Raw genomic sequence first — 21854 nt, 5'->3', positions numbered from 1 at the left:
AATAATTATACATTTACGTCGCGACCCACCATTAACAGGTCCGCGACCCATACTTTAAGAAACGCTGCTTTAGGAGCTTAGTTCAACTGTCGTACCCCATCATAACTCAATATACAAGCCGGTTTTAAGTCATTGTTTGTAAACAATGTACTTGTAAACAAACCCTATATAGCCTCAAAACATGGTTAAAAATAATTATTATATGCATATATTAGCAATTTTGGAAAAAAATATTTTCAGTTTACTATGGGCACGCACTTCCTCCAAAGGGGGCAGTATTCAGCCCTAAACTCAAGAGGTTAAGAAACGCTGCTTTAGGAGCTTAGTTCAACTGTCGTACCCCATCATAACTCAATATACAAGCCGGTTTTAAGTCATTGTTTGTAAACAATGTACTTGTAAACAAACCCTATATAGCCTCAAAACATGGTTAAAAATATAATTTTGATATAATGGATAGTCAGTCCTTGCACCCTTGCACACTCTTTCTATTGAATTGAGAGTGGTTAAATTTGTCCATCATCCATCAAAGTTTTACTAAAAGGTGGAAGGGCTTTGTTATTGTTTGAGCTGCAGATTTTCCCATTATAGGTTTATGGTTTTACAGTGTACTGTGCGTCACTGTGTTCTGACAGGTGTACTAAAGACCATGTTTCATGTCTCTGGGATTATAATGCACATTCAGATGGTTAAAATACGTTAATCTGCAACCCATCATTTCAGATAACCAGCGCAATAGTCCGCACTAGATGGAGCAATATAAAACGACATCAGGCCTTATCATAATTTATGCTCAACATTATCGAAACCACTGAAATGTTTTGCTTGTGCATGGATCCACATAAAGACTATTCTGTAATTTACTGCAGCATAGCACACATTTGAGGGACAGTGCCTAGAGCACTGGAACGTCACCTTGGACACAATGATGATGTACAAGACAAACCAAAATACATTGACACACTACACATTTATTAAGAATCTAGCAAGTTGTGTTTGCAGCATTATCATCAAAGATAATGTTTGATTTTCAGCTCTGTAGAAGCTTTATGGTTTATGGTTGCCCTAGGGGGGCAAAGTAGCTTTTCAAATGTAGCGACAGAGATCAAATGAGAAAGGTTTCAGGTGAAATTGAGATGTTGTATTGTAGTTGCTCTAACACTGGAGATGGAGAGATTTTGGGGGGGAGGGTGTGTATATCACAAGGATTGGCATGGTCCAGATTAGTAAGGTTTGGGTTTGACGCATTGTTTTGAGCAGGCCTATGAATGATGTCATTACTCAGACTCAGCCGCATCATGTCTAAACAAGCTGCTGTTGTATGGCCTCTTTAGATGCTCCACCTGAAGAGTTGTATTGGCTCCCTGATCTAATGCTTAGTGGCTTAGGGGGTCTGTATAGGTCATACAAATAATACATGCCACATTGTTATCTTTATCTCCAAGCAGCATCTTACACACATAGTCCCACACAGACCCATGAATTAACTCTGTTTTAGAAAACCCTGAATATTAGACATAATCTTAATCTGATAATACAGCATCATCCTGGCTCCCTCTGAATGTCTCTGACAGTTTCAACATGCTGCATACAGCACACAAGCCAGGCACACCTACGAACCAATGTGATGCTACAATGCTGCCAAGGCGACAACTTTGTTACAAGCCAGTCTCTTTGAGGAAGTGGTGATAAGAAAATGGTTTTCATTGATAAACTGTATTTTGTCTCTTCATTCAGAAAGTTCATTATGTCAAGCCCAGATGAAGATGAGGTGCCAGCAATCCAAACAGGTGACAGACAAATCATCAACTAATATCAACCCTTCTAGTGACCTGAGTCTTTATAGGTCTACACTGTTTACAATCCAAACCTCACATGAAATGAGAGTGAATTCTGTACTTTTTTCTCTGTAAAACTCGGCTCTTGTTTTCACCTATTGATGGACCCCTCTCAACCCATATAATTACATATAGAACCCCGTCTCAACTACTTTGTGGTTTATCTACAAGGCCCCAAGGGTTTGATCAATGACTGGAGGAAGTTCAAGTGTGAGGACCAGGACACCCCTCCCAGCAAGAAGGAGCTCCTCAGACAGATGTCCAACCCCCAGAGCGATGACATCCCAGACAGACTCAACCGCAAGGTCAGTCAGTGTTCAACCACAACCACACGGTCAGTCAGTGTTCAACCACAACCACACGGTCAGTCAGTGTTCAACCACAACCACACGGTCAGTCAGTGTTCAACCACAACCACACGGTCAGTCAGTGTTCAAACACAACCACACGGCGAGACTGTAAGTGACTCGACCACAGAGGGAGACACAAGTGTTACAAGCTCCTGTGAGAATCATAACATGTTTACTCTACCTATTTTAACCCATAGAAATAAAATGACTAGACCCTCCATTGAAGTCAATTATATTTCTGTTTCAGACCCCTATACATCCTAGACATGAGCCTTGACTCAGCTTTCATCCCCCCATTTGTCTCCATACAGATGAGTGTCCAGGAGTATGAAATGATTGCAGAGGAGGATGAGAAGTGCCTGCGCAAGAATCAACAGCAGTGCATGAAGGAGATGCACAAGCGTCTCAGCTTTGGCCCTAAGTTCGACAGTGTGGTGGAGTTGGACAGCGCCGAGGCCTTCCTGGAGGTCATTGAGAAGGCGCACCGGCTCACCCTGGTGATCATACTAATCTACGAGGACGGGGTCAAAGGTTGCGAGGCACTCAACTCCTGCCTGGACTGCCTGGCCACAGAGTACACCAGCATCAAGTTCTGCCACATCCAGACGGCTGCAACAGGTGCCGGCGAGCGCTTCTCAGACAACGTGCTGCCCACCATTCTGGTGTACAAGGCAGGCAAGCTGCTAGGCAACTTCCTGTCCATGACACAGCACCTCAGTGAGGAGTTCTTCGCTACCGATATCGAGGCGTTCCTCCGCGAGTATGGCCTGCTGCTCGAGAAGGAGTTTGCGGCCTGTCCTGATGAGGAGGATGGAGGTGTGGAGGTGGAATAAGGGTCTTAATGGGGTGTCAATGACAGTCAGAGCACATTTCTGAATCTATTAGCCTTCTAGGCTGCTGTAAATGCTATATTTTTAGTTAACAGTATCCACTATCCAGTCAAGGCCGTTTAAGTTTATCACAGGCAGCGTACATTCACATCGGCAAAGCTACATATTTCAGACATCAGCTCAATACTGTATGTGTGTATCACTATAAAATGCTTTTATTCTCTATGTGTGTGAGATTGATAAGTGGATAATATTGCAATCTTTGTTAAAGATTGTATTGGCGACACAGTATAGGATCCTGCGGTTGGAGTAATGAAACCCCTTTTTGGGGCTTGGGCTTGTTTATCACTATTGACTCAACGTCATTGCATTCTGTGCTATATTTTCATGTTTGAATTCAATAGGTTTCATGTGTTAACCCCCAATCAGTCATTAAAAGCAATGAAAGTGTTGGTTGGTTTCTTGGTCTAATTGTTTTATCAATATTAACAAGCCTATTGGGAAATGAATGGGGGTTTCGTATGGATTTTAGATCAACGCTGAAAATAAGTCTGTGGTAACAACAGGCTTAGGAGATGTTATACATTTTGTTCCTTGAGAATCAGCTCATGTAGCTTTTTGTGAATTTCGAAGCATTTATGTAATCAAAACAAGCCCATAAAGCACTGTACATAATAATTGTTCATAAATTCATAAAGGTCATGTTAACTGACTGATATTATCTGACAGAACAAAACTTTTTAAATACTGTATTCTAAGCCTGTGTTAACCTGCAACCTTATTTTCGGCATTTATCCAAAAAACAACGTCCTTCCCCTTAGGAATGGCTGAATGAACCAGAGGTAACGCATTGCTGTTTTTTAGATCTACACGCTGGCGAGCTCTATACCGAGCATGACCATACTGTAGACCTAGGTCATCGCAAAATACTGTATTGAATACCAACGCTCTGAGCACTTCTGATGCATTTCCGTTGTTCGTTGTGCCAGCACTGTGGGTGAGGAGTGGTCCGATAGACATGGTTGTTGGCATGAAGCGTGGGTGGCATGAGGTAACATGTCAGGACAGAGTGGATAGTTTGTGGTTATCTCACATCAGAATATCTTATGATGCCTGAATGAACTGAAAATAACAATTAGCGGGTCCATTTTCTCCATTATAATAAATCATAGAGGGAATTTTAAATATATGCTTCAACATGTTAATTGGACACACACTTACTGTAAGACATTACACCATATTCTATACACATGCTTCTCTGAGAAAATTCTTTATTTCTCTCTATATAATTCTGCTTTACAATTCATATGAAAATAAATATGCTAAATGATCAATACAGCTTGCATATGCTTGTATGATAATAAATCATGTAAACTCAATTTCATGAAAATGTAATTAAATCAAGCGATTTAGTCACTTCACATAGGACCAGCTGTTGTTGTGTGTGTATCCTGTGTGCATCCACCACTTGTTGCTCAGGTAGAGCAGCAAGTTGCCCATGGCTAGGAGAGTGATTGCAACACCTACACAACATGGCAACACCTACAAAACACAATGGTATCCGGCTGAGTCAAGAGACAGCTATGTTACATACCTGATGATGCTGATTAATAGGTTGGGTTAGGTGTTAGGAATGTCACGAGAGGTGCTTGCCTAGTGGTTCACAAAATAACCACAATACCATTGTCATGGTTCCACCTGTCACCAGAGGGCGGCAGAGACCGTCCTAGAGACATTAACGACACTCAGGTGTGTCCTATTTACTTCTGATTTCCCTGTTAAAATGAGGTGTTTTCTTGTGCAGAAGCCTGTATTATGTGCCGTTGTCTCCCGAGTGAGTTTGCGAGACTCAGTGTTTGTTGGTCTCCCAGTGTTACTGTGATCCTTCGGTTACCGTTTCTCAGTAAAGTAACATGTTTTTCCTTAACCACTGATTCCTCGTCTGGTCTCGTTGCACCTGGGGCCAACCTCACCATGTCACAACCATTACCCTAATCTTTTAGCAATCGATACTTCCTGTACATGCCTTTACATACACACGCTTCAGTCTTTCTCAATAGCTATTGATATAATTTTAACTCAAATCACGACAGCCAGGAGTTTTTCCCTGGTCATTCAGAGTGGTTGGGTTAAATGCAGAAGCCACACTTCAGTTGAATGCATTCAGTTGTACAACAGACTAGGTATCCCCCTTTTCAGTTCCTTTCCTTTCTACCTCCTGAATTCTGAGGAAATTGTTGTTTGAAGAGAGTATTTCAAATGAAATACCAGCGTAGTACACTATATATACGAAAGTGTGTGGGCACCCCTTCAAATGAGTGTATTTGACTATTTTAGCCACACCTGTTGCTGACAGGTTAATCCAGGTTAATGCTCACATTAATCCAAGATGGCGTAGCAGTAAGTCGTCCTGTTGCGTCGTGTCCCTTGTATATATCGTTTCTTTTTAGTTTTTACATATTTTTCTTCGCATATCTCTTTAAAAACATTTTGCTAAACCTAAGCTTCCAAATACTCTCCTGCAACCCGCCTCACCCAATGTAGCTATTTTTCCTGAAGTATTTATATTTACTTCGGAACCGGAACCCCTCAACTGAAGCTAGCCAGCTAACCACCAGCTATGCTAGCGGTCTTCAGCTAACCGGTCATCAGCTAAGCTAACCTTTAGCTCGGAAAGCTCTCGCCAGTTCGAACAACGCGACTCTAACCAGAGCATAACGGACCTATTTATTTTTCATCCCCGGATTCATCCCCGGATTCCCACCGCAAACGGAACATTTTTCAGCTGGATCTTCACAACTAGCTATCTAGCTAAACCGCAACCCCGGATGATTACTCCTGGCTAGCGCTTCCACCCACTTAGCGTGAAGCTAGCCCGGCCAGCGCACCTGTACTACCACCGTAGCATACTCCTGGGCTACAATACCCGGGCCCACGACCGGTCTATCGATGTCACCGCATGAAGAGGAATAAACAGACTCACCCCATCGCGACGTCCCCCAAAGGCCAACTCTCTAGCCCTCGCTATCTCCCTGCTTGCTAAACTCGGCCTGCTAACTGCTAGCTTGGCTAGCCCCGGTCCGCTAACTGCTACCTTGTTTAGCCCGGGCCTACGAACTGTTAGCTTGTTAGCACAGGCCTGCTAACCGTCTGAATCGCCGCGTCCCAAACACTCACCGGACCCATATTTACTTTCTATCTCTTCTTGATTTTTAATCTGTTTATACCTTTCCGGAAACCTGCCTCACCCAATGTGATACGGAATCGCTATTATTTTTAATTTTTAGAACACACTCAAGAACCTCCAGAAGCTAACCAGCTAACTAGCTACAAGCTATTTAGTCATTGTTAACTTTTTTCAACCTGGATAACACTCGCCAGTCCAGCTTCCCTGCCCCATCCACCGCTGCCCCCTGGACACTGATCTCTTGGCTACATAGCTGATGCACTCTGGACTGTCCATTAATCACGGTACTCCATTCTGCTTGTTTATGTTTTATCTGTCGGCCCCGTTGCCTAGTCAACGCCATTTTACCTGCTGTTGTTGTGCTAGCTGATTAGCTGTTGTCTCACCTACTGTTTTAGCTAGCTTTCCCAATTCAACACCTGTGATTACTGTATGCCTCGCTGTATGTCTCTCTCAAATGTCAATATGCCTTGTATACTGCTGCTCAGGTTAGTTATCATTGTTCTAGTTCACAATGGAGCCCCTAGTTCTACTCTTCATACCCCTGATAACTCCTTTGTCCCACCTCCCACACATGCGGTGACCTCACCCATTACAACCAGCATGTCCAGAGATACAACCTCTCTCATCATCACCCAGTGCCTGGGCTTACCTCCGCTGTACCCGCACCCCACCATACCCCTGTCTGCGCATTATGCCCTGAATATATTCTACCATGCCCAGAAACCTGCTCCTCTCATTCTCTGTCCCCAACGCTCTAGGCGACCAGTTTTGATAGCCTTTAGCCGCACCCTCATACTACTCCTTCTCTGTTCCGCGGGTGATGTGGAGGTAAACCCAGGCCCTGCATGTCCCCAGGCACCCTCATTTGTTGACTTCTGTGATCGAAAAAGCCTTGGTTTCATGCATGTCAACATCAGAAGCCTCCTCCCTAAGTTTGTTTTACTCACTGCTCTAGCACACTCTGCTAACCCTGATGTCCTTGCTGTGTCCGAATCCTGGCTCTGGAAGGCCACCAAAAATTCAGAGATTTCCATACCCAACTATAACATCTTCCGTCAAGATAGAACTGCCAAAGGGGGAGGAGTTAGCCTGCAAAGTAATGTCAAACTTTCCAGGTCCATACCCAAACAGTTCGAACTACTAATTTTGAAAATTACTCTCTCCAGAAATAAGTCTCTCACTGTTGCCGCCTGCTACCGACCCCCCTCAGCTCCCAGCTGTGCCCTGGACACCATTTGTGAATTGATCGCCCCCCATCTAGCCTCAGAGTTTGTTCTGTTAGGTGACCTAAACTGGGATATGCTTAACACCCCGCCAGTCCTACAATCTAAGCTAGATGCCCTCAATCTCACACAAATCATCAAGGAACCCACCAGGTACAACCCTAACTCTGTAAACAAGGGCACCCTCATAGATGTCATCCTGACCAACTGGCCCTCCAAATACACCTCCGCTGTCTTCAACCAGGATCTCAGCGATCACTGCCTCATTGCCTGTATCCGCTACGGAGCCGCAGTCAAACGACCACCCCTCATCACTGTCAAACGCTCCCTAAAACACTTCTGTGAGCAGGCCTTTCTAATCGACCTGGCCCGGGTATCCTGGAAGGACATTGACCTCATCCCGTCAGTTGAGGATGCCTGGTCATTCTTTAAAAGTAACTTCCTCACCATTTTAGATAAGCATGCTCCGTTCAAAAAATGCAGAACTAAGAACAGATACAGTCCTTGGTTCACCCCAGACCTGACTGCCCTCGACCAGCACAAAAACATCCTGTGGCGGACTGCAATAGCATTGAATAGTCCCCGTGATATGCAACTGTTCAGGGAAGTCCGGAACCAATACACGCAGTCAGTCAGGAAAGCTAAGGCCAGCTTCTTCAGGCAGAAGTTTGCATCCTGTAGCTCCAACTCTAAAAGTTCTGGGACACTGTGAAGTCCATGGAGAACAAGAGCACCTCCTCCCAGCTGCCCACTGCACTGAGGCTAGGTAACACGGTCACCACCGATAAATCCATGATTATCGAAAACTTCAATAAGCATTTCTCAATGGCTGGCCATGCCTTCCGCCTGGCTACTCCAACCTCGGCCAACAGCTCCGCCCCCCCGGCAGCTCCTCGCCCAAGCCTCTCCAGGTTCTCCTTTACCCAAATCCAGATAGCAGATGTTCTGAAAGAGCTGCAAAACCTGGACCCGTACAAATCAGCTGGGCTTGACAATCTGGACCCCCTATTTCTGAAACTATCCGCCGCCATTGTCGCAACCAGCCTGTTCAACCTCTCTTTCATATCGTCTGAGATCCCCAAGGATTGGAAAGCTGCCGCAGTCATCCCCCTCTTCAAAGGGGGAGACACCCTGGACCCAAACTGTTACAGACCTATATCCATCCTGCCCTGCCTATCTAAGGTCTTCGAAAGCCAAGTCAACAAACAGGTCACTGACCATCTCGAATCCCACCGTACCTTCTCCGCTGTGCAATCTGGTTTCCAAGCAGGTCACGGGTGCACCTCAGCCACACTCAAGGTACTAAACGATATCATAACCGCCATCGATAAAAGACAGTACTGTGCAGCCGTCTTCATTGACCTTGCCAAGGCTTTCGACTCTGTCAATCACCATATTCTTATCGGCAGACTCAGTAGCCTCGGTTTTTCGGATGACTGCCTTGCCTGGTTCACCAATTACTTTGCAGACAGAGTTCAGTGTGTCAAATCGGAGGGCATGCTGTCCGGTCCTCTGGCAGTCTCTATGGGGGTGCCACAGGGTTCAATTCTCGGGCCGACTCTTTTCTCTGTATATATCAATGATGTTGCTCTTGCTGCGGGCGATTCCCTGATCCACCTCTATGCAGACGACACCATTCTATATACTTTCGGCCCGTCATTGGACACTGTGCTATCTAACCTCCAAACAAGCTTCAATGCCATACAACACTCCTTCCGTGGCCTCCAATTGCTCTTAAACGCTAGTAAAACCAAATGCATGCTTTTCAACCGATCGCTGCCTGCACCCGCATACCCGACTAGCATCACCACCCTGGATGGTTCCGACCTTGAATATGTGGACATCTATAAGTACCTAGGTGTCTGGCTAGACTGCAAACTCTCCTTCCAAACTCATATCAAACATCTCCAATCGAAAATCAAATCAAGAGTCGGCTTTCTATTCCGCAACAAAGCCTCCTTCACTCACGCCGCCAAGCTTACCCTAGTAAAACTGACTATCCTACCGATCCTCGACTTCGGCGATGTCATCTACAAAATGGCTTCCAACACTCTACTCAGCAAACTGGATGCAGTCTATCACAGTGCCATCCGTTTTGTCACTAAAGCACCTTATACCACCCACCACTGCGACTTGTATGCTCTAGTCGGCTGGCCCTCGTTACATATTCGTCGCCAGACCTACTGGCTCCAGGTCATCTACAAGTCCATGCTAGGTAAAGCTCCGCCTTATCTCAGTTCACTGTTCACGATGGCAACACCCATCCGTAGCATGCGCTCCAGCAGGTGTATCTCACTGATCATCCCTAAAGCCAACACCTCATTTGGCCGCCTTTCGTTCCAGTACTCTGCTACCTGTGACTGGAACGAATTGCAAAAATCGCTGAAGTTGGAGACTTTTATCTCCCTCACCAACTTCAAACATCAGCTATCTGAGCAGCTAACCGATCACTGCAGCTGTACATAGTCTATTGGTAAATAGCCCACCCATTTTCACCTACCTCATCCCCATACTGTTTTTATTTATTTACTTTTCTGCTCTTTTGCACACCAATATCTCTACCTGTACATGACCATCTGATCATTTATCACTCCAGTGTTAATCTGCAAAATTGTAATTATTCGCCTACCTCCTCATGCCTTTTGCACACATTGTATATAGACTCCCCCCTTTGTTTTCTACTGTGTTATTGACTTGTTAATTGTTTATTCCATGTGTAACTCTGTGTTGTCTGCTCACACTGCTATGCTTTATCTTGGCCAGGTCGCAGTTGCAAATGAGAACTTGTTCTCAACTAGCCTACCTGGTTAAATAAAGGTGAAATAAAATAAAATAAATAAACAGGTGTATATAATCGAGCATAGAGCCATGCAATCTCCAAAGACAAACATTGGCAGTAGAATACCCTTACTGAAGAGCTCAGTTACTTTTAATGTGGCACCATCACATTCCAACATGTCAGTTCCTCAAATTTCTGCCCTGCTAAAGCTGCCCCGGTCAGGAGGAGCAACAACAGCTCAGCCGCGAAGTCGTAGGCCACACAAGCTCAAAGAATGGGACCACCAAGTGCTGAAGTGTGTAAAAATTGTCTGTCCTCTGTTGCAACACTACCGAGTTCCAAACTGCCTATGGAAGCAACGTCAACACAAGAACTGTTCGTCAGGAGTGTCACACTTCACTATCTGGAAGTCTGAAGGACGAATCTAGGTTTGGCGGATGCCCCAATGCATAGTGCCAACTGTAAAGATTGGTGGAGGAAAAACATTGGTCTGGAGCTGCTTTTCATGGTTTGAGCTTAACCCTTAGTTCCAGTGAAGGAAAATCTTAACGCTGCAACATAGATGATTCTGTGCTTCCAACTTTGTGGCAACAGTATGGGGAAGGCCCTTTCCTGTTTCAGCATGACAATGCCCACATGTTCAAAGCGAGATCCATAGAGAAACGGTTTGTCGAGATCGTTGTGGAAGAACTTGAATGGCCTGCACATACCCCTGACCTCAACCCCATCGACACCTTTGGGATGAATTGGAATGCCGACTGCGAGCAAAGCCTAATCGCCCAACATCAGTGCCCGTCCTCACTAACACTCTGTGGCTGAATGGAAGTAAGTCCCCACAGAAATGTGCCAACATCTAGTGGAAAGCCTTCCCAGAAGAGTGGAGGTTGTTATGTCGGCAAAGGGGGACTTTGGAATGAGGTGTTGGACGAGCAGGTGTCCACATACTTTTGGTCATGTGGTGTACATCTTGTATGTTTTGGGGTCTTCAGTGGGATCTTCAGAGGGTGTCTTAGGAGGTGCGGCAACAGTAGATTTAGCCTTCAGGTACTTCTGAAGAATCATCTTCTCTAGGTCAATCGTAGGAGCTTCAGAATCAGACATTTTCAACAATGTCACCCTTACAATCAATGGAAGACAAGTAGAAGTATGGAAAGAATAGAAAATGTAGATTCTAAACTCTACAATGATTTAGGAAGCTAAAACAACCCATATGATATCACTTCATAACCAACATACCAAAAGAAAAACTATTGGTTTGAAGAATTTCAATTATGAGTAACGACCATCATAAGATGTCTTTCCTCACGTGACTGACTAAACCGAAACACAGTTGACAATGAGGTTTTGTGTGCAACATTGTGTGTCACGGTGGGGAAACCTGATATGTTTCCAAGTAGTCATTGTATGATCTTTCATGAACTATTCACAGGCATGTAGCCTCAGGTTACTGATTGTGACCGTTTCCATCTGGAATTCCTGTTTCATTCCTCATAGGGAGTAACACTCCTTGCTTTATTGACCCGGTCATTGGAAGATTACACTTGATACTGTAGTAGTCTACATTGTCTATACCAAAACAGAGAATACCCACTTCCTGGATCATGTTTATTATGGCATGTTTGTGTTTTGCTATGGAAAACGAAAATTAGTCTTTCCTATTGGGAAAGTTCAGATAGTAACTCCCTGTTTCACAAGCATAATTTTAACAATCAACTAGCGTAATACTTGTCATTCTTTGAGTTACTTATAATCCAAATTAAACTAACTGTCATGGCGTCCACCTACGTTGACCCCTGACCACCGGTTGTCATGGTAATCCTAACCCACCTAAGAGGGCCTCCTGGGATGTGCCTATGTTGTTCTCGGGCATGTCCCTGTCCAGCATCTCTTTGAGATGGTCACTCACGTCGGACACACACTCGTCACGGAACATGTAGTCACACACACACAGGCCCATGCCGGGCAAGGAGGCAAAAACTCTGCGAGGGAGCACTAGCTGTAAACCAACTGACCCTGCTGAAGAGAGGAGAGCAGAAAAGCATTATTATTATTTTTACCTTTATTTAACTAGGCAAGTCAGTTAAGAACAAATTCTTATTTTCAATGACGGCCTAGGAACAGTGGGTTAACTGCCTGTTCAGGGGCAGAACGACAGATTTGTACCGTGTCAGCTCGGGGGTTTGAACTTGCAACCTTCCGGTTACTAGTACAACGCTCTAACCACTAGGCTACCCTGCCGCCCCAGTATGTAAACTCTGCAGATTTAAGTATGAGTCATTGTTCAGTGTTTGATTTGTTATTGTTTGTGGGAATATATACTCTAATGCAGGAGAACAGGTAAATGATGGGACAGTGAGTATTGCGACAACCAGTGAATGGTCAACAGTGCCACCTTGTGGTTGATCTGCATAGCCTAAAATCCAATGCTAAAGCAGAGAACTAATACTGTATCTTTGTCCTCTCTCTCTCTATTAAAATATCTTCCAGGAACATCTCCACTCTGCTGGACATTATGTTCATATTAGTGGTGTAAAATACTTTTAGGGTTATCTGTACATCACTTTTCATATTTTTGACAACTTCTAATTCACTACATTCTTTAAAAAATAATGTACTTTTTACTCCATACGTTTTCCCTGATACTCAAAAGTACTCGTTACATTTTGAATGCTTAGCAGGACAGGAAAATGGTCAAATTCATACACTTATCAAGAGTGGTCATCTCTACTGCCTCATATCTGGGTAACTCGGGGCTCCCGAGTGGTGCAGCGGTCTAAGGCACTGCATCTCAGTGCTAGAGGTGTCACTACAGACACCCTGGTTTGAATCCAGGCCGTATCACAACTGGCCGTGATTGGGAGTCCCATAGGGCCGGGCACAATTGGCCCAGCATCGCCCGGGTTTGTCCAGTGTAGGCCGTCATTGTAAATAAGAATTTGTTCTTAACTGACTTGCCTAGTTTAATAAAGGTACAATTTCTTTTAAATAAATTTGAAAAAACTCATTAAAGCACAAATGCATTGTTTGTAAATGATGTCTGAGTGTAGGAGTGTGCCTCTGGATATCCGTAAATTCAAGAAAAAATGTAATTGTATCGTCTGGTTTGCTTATTAAGATAAAGAATTTGAAATGATTTATACATTTACTTTTGATACTTTACCCTGGATGATATCTCTTTTGATGACCTATCATAAAGGCGGCAGGTAGAATGTTCATTCAAAGATGCTAACTGTTGTGGCTCATGCAATGGAATGCATTTTTGTAATGTCAACAAATCACAGCACAGATTGAAGGGTAAACTTCCTGGTTTTCACTCGCAATGGCTGCCAGTCCACCCACAATGCCACCATTTACTTGAACGGGCATGCCCATTCTATTCATTATATTTCTACGATACACACACGAAATCAGGCACACACTCACAAAAGCATAACACACACTGACGAACGAGCAGGCACACAAACAAGCATGCACACATACAAATTAACTGCAGCAAGGAAACTCTGAGCCCTTGTTATGGGCTACAAAAAAAAACCTACTCATGACATTCTTACCAATAGGATAATGATCTGGGCTCGGAACGTCTGCTAAACAGCCTTTACGTTATTTTTCTGAACAGAAAAACATTGACTTGTAATAAGCAGTAATACGGTCCTATGAACTACACTGTGCCACCAAAAGTAACGCTGTGCTTACCTGCCCTGCCACTAGCTACACTTCATCAGGCATCGTTTTGCCATTGGTGAGGCAAAGCCCATCTTCAATCTGCTTTGCCCATGTTTGAAGTTCCTCCTGAAACACACAAGCAAATTATTAGTTTCACTAGAACTAACATTTTAATCCACTGTCCTATTTGAGAATATAAAAAAAGGCAAAGTGAGCTCTGCTAAAGAGGAACTCACTAGACATTTCCTAAAATGTACTGTTTATCCATCTCTCATTTAGTGATGTAATGCTGACACACTTAATAAAGGTGTTTAATAAGGGTGTTATAAACATTCATATGGAGCTATAACAATAGATCAGGTAATAGTATCCAATATAACCCCCATCACCTTCACACACTTTTCCATGTCCTGTGGTAAGACATGCATCTCTAACACGGGGAACAGCAGGTCCAGTTTCACTGAACATGTAAACATTGGCCACGAAGTACACCCCCACCACTGGTACTTCCAATCAGCAGGCTTGGCTCTGAAATCACCAATCAGAATAAAGTTAAGGCTTGTAGTATTTCCAGGGCTGAATTTGAATACAGAAAAGAGAAAGTAGAGGAGAATTGACCGCTTTAAAAAGGCCATACTGTCACACATATTAACTCATCTTGGGATCTCGAACATCAAATGTTCAGCAAACGGCTCTGAGAATGATAAAAATGATTTCCAATGCTAAGGCTTCTCCTTGTATCAAGCACACCACACAACTCGGCAAAGATGTCACCACCTTTATCATGGACTTTAGTGAGACCATTGTTCATCATTTACTGTCTTTGGGCAGTAAATAGATGATGCAATTGAGACCAATTTGGGCAGATGTGAAGCGTGACTTCAGTAACATCCTCCTTTGTGAGACTCCATATTCGTCACTTGGATATGTGCTTGCCCACTGCAAAGATCAACTACTAAAAACACACTCTAGTTTTAAGAAACCCACTTTCTAGTAATGCAGTTCCTGTTATTAAAATGCATGATCACTATATATAATAATACTCAGATGGATTTAGGCTTTTGAAACATTATTGCCCCAGCTTTAGTTTGTGTCATGCTTAACTGTCTCAATGTATTTTGAGCCTCTTTGGGCAGCTCAGGTGGGGTGACAAGAAATATACCAAAAACTGAGAAACCTCCCTGTAACATCCGGGAAACCTTCAGAAAACCTACATTACTACATCATTAAACATTATTACAGAGTGAGACTGAGATACAAGTAATAGCTCACAGTGCTAAAACTGTGTCATGTTATGTGAACTAACTATAAGAGCTGACATTTTCATTTTAAAAGTTGTATTATTATGATGATTATTATTATTGTATAAAATGCACTATTGCTAGACTAAGCAGAGGTGATTTGATGATATTGAAGTGGGGGTCTTGGCTTCTCCAGTGATTTTACCCACACCCCGCTTCTGTCAACTCGCCACCCAAGGCTTTTACTTGAGACATACACTGAGTGTACAAAACATTAGGAACAACTGGTCTTTTCATGACATAGACTGGCCAGGTGAATCCAGGTGAAAACTATGATCCCTTATTGATGTTACTTGTTTAATCCACTTCAATAAGTGTATATTAAGGGGAGGAGATAGGTTTAAAAAAGCCTTGAGTCAGTTGAGACATGGATTGCGTGTGTGCCATTCAGAGAGGAGAGTGAATGGGCCAGACAAAAGATTGAAGTTCTGTTTAAATGGGGGTATGGTAGTAAGTGCCAGGCACACCGGTTTGAAAGGGTGAAGAACTGCAACGCTGCTGGGTTTTCCACGCTCAACAGTTTCCTGTGTGTATCAAGAATGGTCCACCACCTAAGGGACATCCAGACAACTTGACAACTGTGGGAAGCATTGGAGTCAACATTGGCCAGCATTCGTGTGGAACGCTTTAGACACCTTGTAGATTCCATGCCCCGACAAATTGAAGCTGTTCTGAGGGCAAAAGGGTGTGCAATTCAATATTAGGAATGTGTTCCTAATATTTTGTACACTCAGTGTATTGTTAAATGCACTAAAGAGGAACAATGGGTACATATTGTTTTCAAAGGATAAAGCTAAGAACATTAACATAATAAGAACACTATAACAATATGGAAGAAAATGAAACATTCTACAAGAATCAATATCACTCCCAAAAAACACACCCCTATGGAACAATTCTTGGATAGTTTTTCAGAATTCACAATAAACTGGTCCACAAAGAAAAAACTAAAGGCATAGAAACCATAAATAACTTGGTAACAGGAAATACATTTATTTCAATTACAGAATTAAAAAGCAATTTTGGACTGACCAATGTAGATATTTTCAAATACATGTAACTTAAGTTTCATATCACGAAAATGTGATTTGAAATCATTTGGACATCAGAGCAATGTGGAGGGAATCCTATTTGTGTCACAACTTCCTCCGAGTTGGTTCCTCTCCTTGTTCGGGCGGCGTTCGGCGTCGCCGGTCTTCTAGCCATCATCGATCCACTTTTCATTTTCCATTTGTTTTGTCTTATCTTCCCACACATCTGGTTTCAATTCCATAATTTCATGTTGTGTATTTAACCCTCTGTTCCCCCCCATGTCCTTGTCCGGAATTGTTTGTTGTTAGTGCATGTGCACGTTTATCTGGTGTGCGACGGCTTTTGTACCCATTGATTGTTTGTTCTGTTTCCGGTGGTTTTTATTATTAAACTGCTCCATTGTAAACACAGTTTTTGCTCTCCTGCGCCTGACTTTTCTGCCACCAGTACGCACCCCTTACAGAATTCTGGACCTACTATATGGAGTCAGCAGGAGCAGGTACCCCAGGTATAGGGGTGGAGGAGCGGGTCCAGGAGCACGCAACAATGCTCCACCATCTTGGCACCACCACAGACCACGTTGTCCAGACAATGGACCGCTGGGAGACACAGGGAGTTCTCCCAGCGACTCCACCAGCACAACCGGGGTCTCCACTATGCGCCCCTCCTTCTCCTGGTCCCAGTGGGATTCGTCTCTCCCTTCCCCAGGAATACGATGGGACGGCTGCAAACAGCCAGGGGATCCTGTTGCTGCTAGACTTATACCTGGCAACCGTCCACCCGGCTCCTTCTGGCCTTGAGACGGTGTCCGCCCTCGTCTCGTGCCTCACCGGGAAAGCCCTGGAGTGGCCTAACGCCGCGTGGAGAGAGGGAGATGCGGCGTTGGACCAGATTGAGGAGTTCAACCCGCGGATGGTCGACGACTGCCCGGAAGCGGCGGGTGAACTGCCGGTCGGTGCTGGGTTGGTTCCTCTGGGTATCGAGGCAGCAGGCAGGGCGCTCTGGCATCACCCCAGGTGAGCCAGCACCATTCTCACCCAGAGCCCTCTGTTGCGCATATGTTTTTGTATGTCACTTTTCCTGAGTTTTCCCCGCATTCCCAGCATAAGGCGCTCGTCGATTCAGGCGCGGCTGGGAATTTTATAGATAGATCATTCGCCCATAGTTTAGGGATCCCCATTGTTCCTGTGGCTGTGCCCTTCCCCGTTCACGCCTTAGATAGTCGACCATTAGGGTCAGGGTTGATTAGGGAGGCCACCGCTCCTCTGGGTATGGTGACGCAGGGGGGGTCACAAAGAGAGAATTAGTCTCTTCCTCATTGACTCTCCTGTGTTTCCTGTGGTGCTAGGCCTACCCTGGTTAGCTTGTCATGACCCCACTGTTTCTTGGCAACGGAGGGCTCTCACGGGGTGGTTGCGAGAGGGCACAGGGAGGTATTTAGCGGTTTCCATTGTTGCTACCACAGTGGAAAGTCCAGACCAGGTCTCCACCGTGCGCATTCCCCCTGAATGTGCCGAGTTGGCTCTCGCCTTCTCTAAGAAGAAGGCAACTCAATTACCACCCCATCGACAGGGGGATTGTGTGATAAATCTCCTGGTAGACGCCACACTTCCCAGGAGTCACGTGTATCCTCTGTCACAAGCAGAGATGGTTAATTTTTTCCCAAAAGATTATTTTTGTAGGCGAAATAGCTCTGTTTGTTCTTCACATTTGGCTGAGAAATCGCCCGCTGAAAAAAATTCAAAATTAGCTCCATAATATCGATAGAAACATGGCAAACGTTGTTTAGAATCCATCCTCAATGTGTTTTTCTAATATCTATTTGATAATATATCCGTCAGGACAATTCGTTTTTCACTAGGACTGATTGGAATAATGGCTACCTCTGTATTTTACGCGAGAATCTCTCTCGGAGCCACTATGTGACAACTTACGCAGTGTGGCCGCCTATGGCTATTCTTCAACAGAAATGCGTAAAACTACGTCACAATGCTGTAGACACCTTGGGGAATATGTAGAAAGCGTAAGCTCGTTGATGGTACATTCACAGCTGAATAGAGAGTCATTGGAACGCAGCGCTTTCAAAACCTGGGGCACTTCCGGATTGGATTTTTCTCAGGCTTTCGCCTGCAACATCAGTTCTGTTATACTCACAGACAACATCTTTACAGTTTTGGAAACGTTAGAGTGTTTTCTATCCAAATCTGTCAATTATATGCATATTCTAGCATCTTTTCCTGACAAAATATCCCGTTTAAAACGGGAACGTTTTTCCCCAAAAATGAAAATACTGCCCCCTAACACCAAGAGGTTTTAAACCTAACCACACTGCTAATATTATGTCTAAACTTAAATAAGGGGGGGTTTACTAAATAAGGGGGGGTTTTCTCTCGAAGCGAGAGGGTTTACTCCGCCCAAAATCTGTCTACGAAATAAAACCACAAAGAGAGGAATTTTTGTATGCAAGTCACTGGGAGTGTCGATTTTGGTCAACACAAATGTAATTACTAATTTGTTATTGTGAGGCTTATTTGATCGAATAAACATTTCGTTATGGTTAGGCTGTTACGAATACACTGACATAAGTGGACACACCTGATATTTCGGCAACTTTGAAAAAAACTACTTCATATCAGAGATGGGAATAACTTGTTTTCTGTAATACTCTATTGAAATCATTACATTAAGTACTTTCGAGGAAAATAGGCAGGTGCCGCATTCAAAACAACGGGAAACTCGAAAGTATCCGATAATCGTGCGTTCAAAACTGGGAACTGAATAAAAACGAGCTCCGACTTGGAAAAATCGATCGGGAACTCTGGCCGCTTCCTAGAGCTACGATTTTTTTTGACATTCTAACTGTTGTGAACGCTCGGAAGTCAGAGATTTCCCAGTTGTTTTGAACGCGGCAATACCCTGCCTTTTAGAAGGGATTGTGTGACGATTAGTTTAGCAACCACATGACGCAACCTGCCAACGTGAAAGCGATTTGGTCAATCGTCTGTTGGACGGGGCATTGATTCCCATTCATTGGCCACTATCGCCTCTAAATTGTACACCGTAAACCTTAAACCCTAACCTTTACCCCTAACTTTAACTCTTACCTAACCTTAACCGTTGTCCACTTAAATTGGGCGACGTCCCAACGATACGTTTAGATGGTTGCAACCCCTATTACCAGCCTGTTCAACCTCTCTTTTGTATCGTCTTGAGATCCCTAAAGATTGGAAAGCTGCCGCGGTCATCCCTCTCTTTCCTAGGGGGTGACACCCTAGACCCAAATTGTTACAGACCTATATCCATCCTGCCCTGCCTATCTAAAGTCTTTGAAAGCCAAGTTAATAAACAGATCACTGACCATTTCGAATCCCACCATACCTTCTCCGCTGTGCAATCCGGTTCCCGAGCCGGTCACGGGTGCACCTCAGCCACACTCAAGGTACTGAACGATATCATAACCGCCATCAATAAAAGACAGTACTGTGCAGCCGTCTTCATCGACCTGGCCAAGGCTTTCGACTCTGTCAATCACCGTATTCTTATCGGCAGACTCAATGGCCTTGGTTTTTCTAATGACTGCCTTGCCTGGTTCACCAACTACTTTGCAGACAGAATTCAGTGTGTCAAATCGGAAGGCATGTTGTCTGGACCTCTGGCAGTCTCTGTGGGGGTACCACAGGGTTCAATTCTCGGGCCGACTCTTTTCTCTGTATATATCTCTGTATATATCAATGATGTTGCTCTTGCTGCAGGCAAGATCCACCTCTACGCAGACAACACCATTCTGTATACTTCTGGCCCTTCTTTGGACACTGTGCTAACTAACCTCCAAACGAGCTTCAATGCCATACAACACTCCTTCCGTGGCCTCCAACTGCTCTTAAACGCTAGTAAAACCAAATGCATGCTTTTCAACCGTTCGCTGCCCGCACCCGCCCACCCGACTAGCATCACCAACCTGGACGGTTCCGACCTAGAATATGTGGACAACTATAAATACCTAGGTGTCTGGTTAGACTGTAAACTCTCCTTCCAGACTCATATTAAACATCTCCAATCCAAAATCAAATCTAGAATCTTCTTTCTATTTCGCAAAACAAAGCCTCATTCACTCACGCCGCCAAACTTACCCTAGTAAAACTGACTATCCTACCGATCCTCAACTTCGGCGATGTCATCTACAAAATAGCTTCCAATACTCAGCAAACTGGATGCAGTCTATCACAGTGCCATCCGTTTTGTTACCAAATCACCTTATACCACTCACCACTGCGACCTGTATGCTCTAGTCGGCTGGCCCTCGCTACATATTTGTCACCAGACCCACTGGCTCCAGGTCATCTATAAGTCTATGCTAGGTAAAGCTCCGCCTTATCTCAGTTCACTGGTCACGATAACAACACCCACCCGTAGCACACGTTCCAGCAGGTATATCTCACTGATCATCCCTAAAGCCAACACCTCGTTTGGCCGCCTTTCCTCCCAGTTCTCTGCTGCCAGTGACTGGAATGAATTGCAAAAATCACTGAAGTTGTAGACTTTTATTTCCCTCACCAACTTTAAACATTAACTATCTGAGCAGCTAACCGATCGCTGCAGCTGTACATAGTCCATCTGTAGATAAGCCCACTCAATCTACCTACCGCATCCCCATACTGTTTTTATTTTATTTACTTTTCTGCTCTTTTGCACACCACAATATCTCTACTTGCACATCATCATCTACTCATTTATCACTCCAGTGTTAATCTGCTAAATTGTAATCATTCACTCCTATGGCCTATTTATTGCCTCCCTCCTCATGCCTTTTGCACACACTGTATATAGACTTTCTTGTTGCTACTGTGTCATTGACTTGTTTATTGTGTTATTGGCTTGCTTATTGTTTACTCCATGTGTAACTCTGTGTTGTTGTCTGTGTCACACTGCTTTGCTTTATCTTGGCCAGGTCGAAGTTGTAAATGAGAAGTTGTTCTCAACTAGCCTACCTGGTTAAATAAAGGTGAAATAAAAAATGGTTCAATGAGACAGATATTTCACCGGATGTATAAATGTGAAGCATCTGCTTGGCGTTTGCGCGTAGTGCGAGGAAGCCCAGTGGCCACCAGTGGGAGAAGATGGAACGAGATGGAGTTTGGACGATATTCTGCACATTTTCTCATCGATGAAACATTTTATCTCAATACCATTTTCTGTTCCCAAAACTAAAATCTGTCTAAAAGAGTGGACTACGTTTAGTAGACTTTACCCTTTGCCAAAGTAAAAATGGCGTTGTTTAATTAAGAGTGCAAATGCCAATTTAGTTAATCCACACCTGCACTTCAAAGTAGCCGTTCCCGAACGGAAATATACAAATTATGATAGAACGCCTCAATAGGATCTCGTTAGCTCGTGCTTGGCGTTGCCCTCCTCCTTGCTTGTTTTGCCCACTTTGACAAATGTCTTCCCATTTGAAACGATGGGCTGTGGTCTATCTTGGTTTAGTTATTAAAAAAATATTGGTTGATATACAGAACAATGAGTTCGTTCTTAAACGTTTTTGGTTGATACTTGTGGCATCGCTTAAATAATACGTCACTGCATCCGAGGAAGATGATTGGACAATATACTCAATCTCCCATGATGCTCCGCGGTTAATGGTATCT

At 44.0% G+C, this 21854-nt stretch overlaps 2 protein-coding genes and 1 long non-coding RNA gene across 3 annotated transcripts; 1 reads left to right on the top strand and 2 right to left on the bottom strand.

Annotated features, from left to right (window-relative positions):
- The first annotated feature begins 2013 nt into the window (after positions 1–2013).
- LOC112226376 (phosducin-like) lies at positions 2014–3390 on the top strand. The gene is made up of 2 exons (XM_024390765.2): positions 2014–2143; positions 2500–3390. Exons 1-2 carry the CDS (start codon positions 2096–2098, stop codon positions 3019–3021), a joined length of 570 nt encoding a protein of 189 aa, XP_024246533.2. The 5' UTR covers positions 2014–2095; the 3' UTR covers positions 3022–3390.
- A 7771-nt stretch (positions 3391–11161) lies between these two features.
- Positions 11162–12761, bottom strand: LOC112226375 (protein odr-4 homolog). The gene is made up of 3 exons (XM_024390764.1): positions 12671–12761; positions 12038–12230; positions 11162–11295 (listed from the first exon to the last, which is right to left on the bottom strand). The coding sequence occupies exons 1-3, from the start codon at positions 12728–12730 to the stop codon at positions 11162–11164; spliced, it is 387 nt and encodes a 128-aa protein (XP_024246532.1). The 5' UTR covers positions 12731–12761.
- A 1145-nt stretch (positions 12762–13906) lies between these two features.
- On the bottom strand, positions 13907–21756 carry LOC112226486. Its single transcript, XR_002949751.2, has 3 exons — positions 21524–21756; positions 14266–14404; positions 13907–14002 (listed from the first exon to the last, which is right to left on the bottom strand). It is a non-coding gene; the product is annotated as an uncharacterized LOC112226486 (long non-coding RNA).
- Positions 21757–21854: the final 98 nt, after the last annotated feature.

Source organism: Oncorhynchus tshawytscha, linkage group LG28 (assembly GCF_018296145.1).
Source record: "Oncorhynchus tshawytscha isolate Ot180627B linkage group LG28, Otsh_v2.0, whole genome shotgun sequence".
Lineage (NCBI taxonomy): Eukaryota > Metazoa > Chordata > Actinopteri > Salmoniformes > Salmonidae > Oncorhynchus > Oncorhynchus tshawytscha.
The sequence above is the reverse complement of the archived record's forward strand: the minus strand, read 5'-3'. Positions and strand labels throughout refer to the sequence as shown.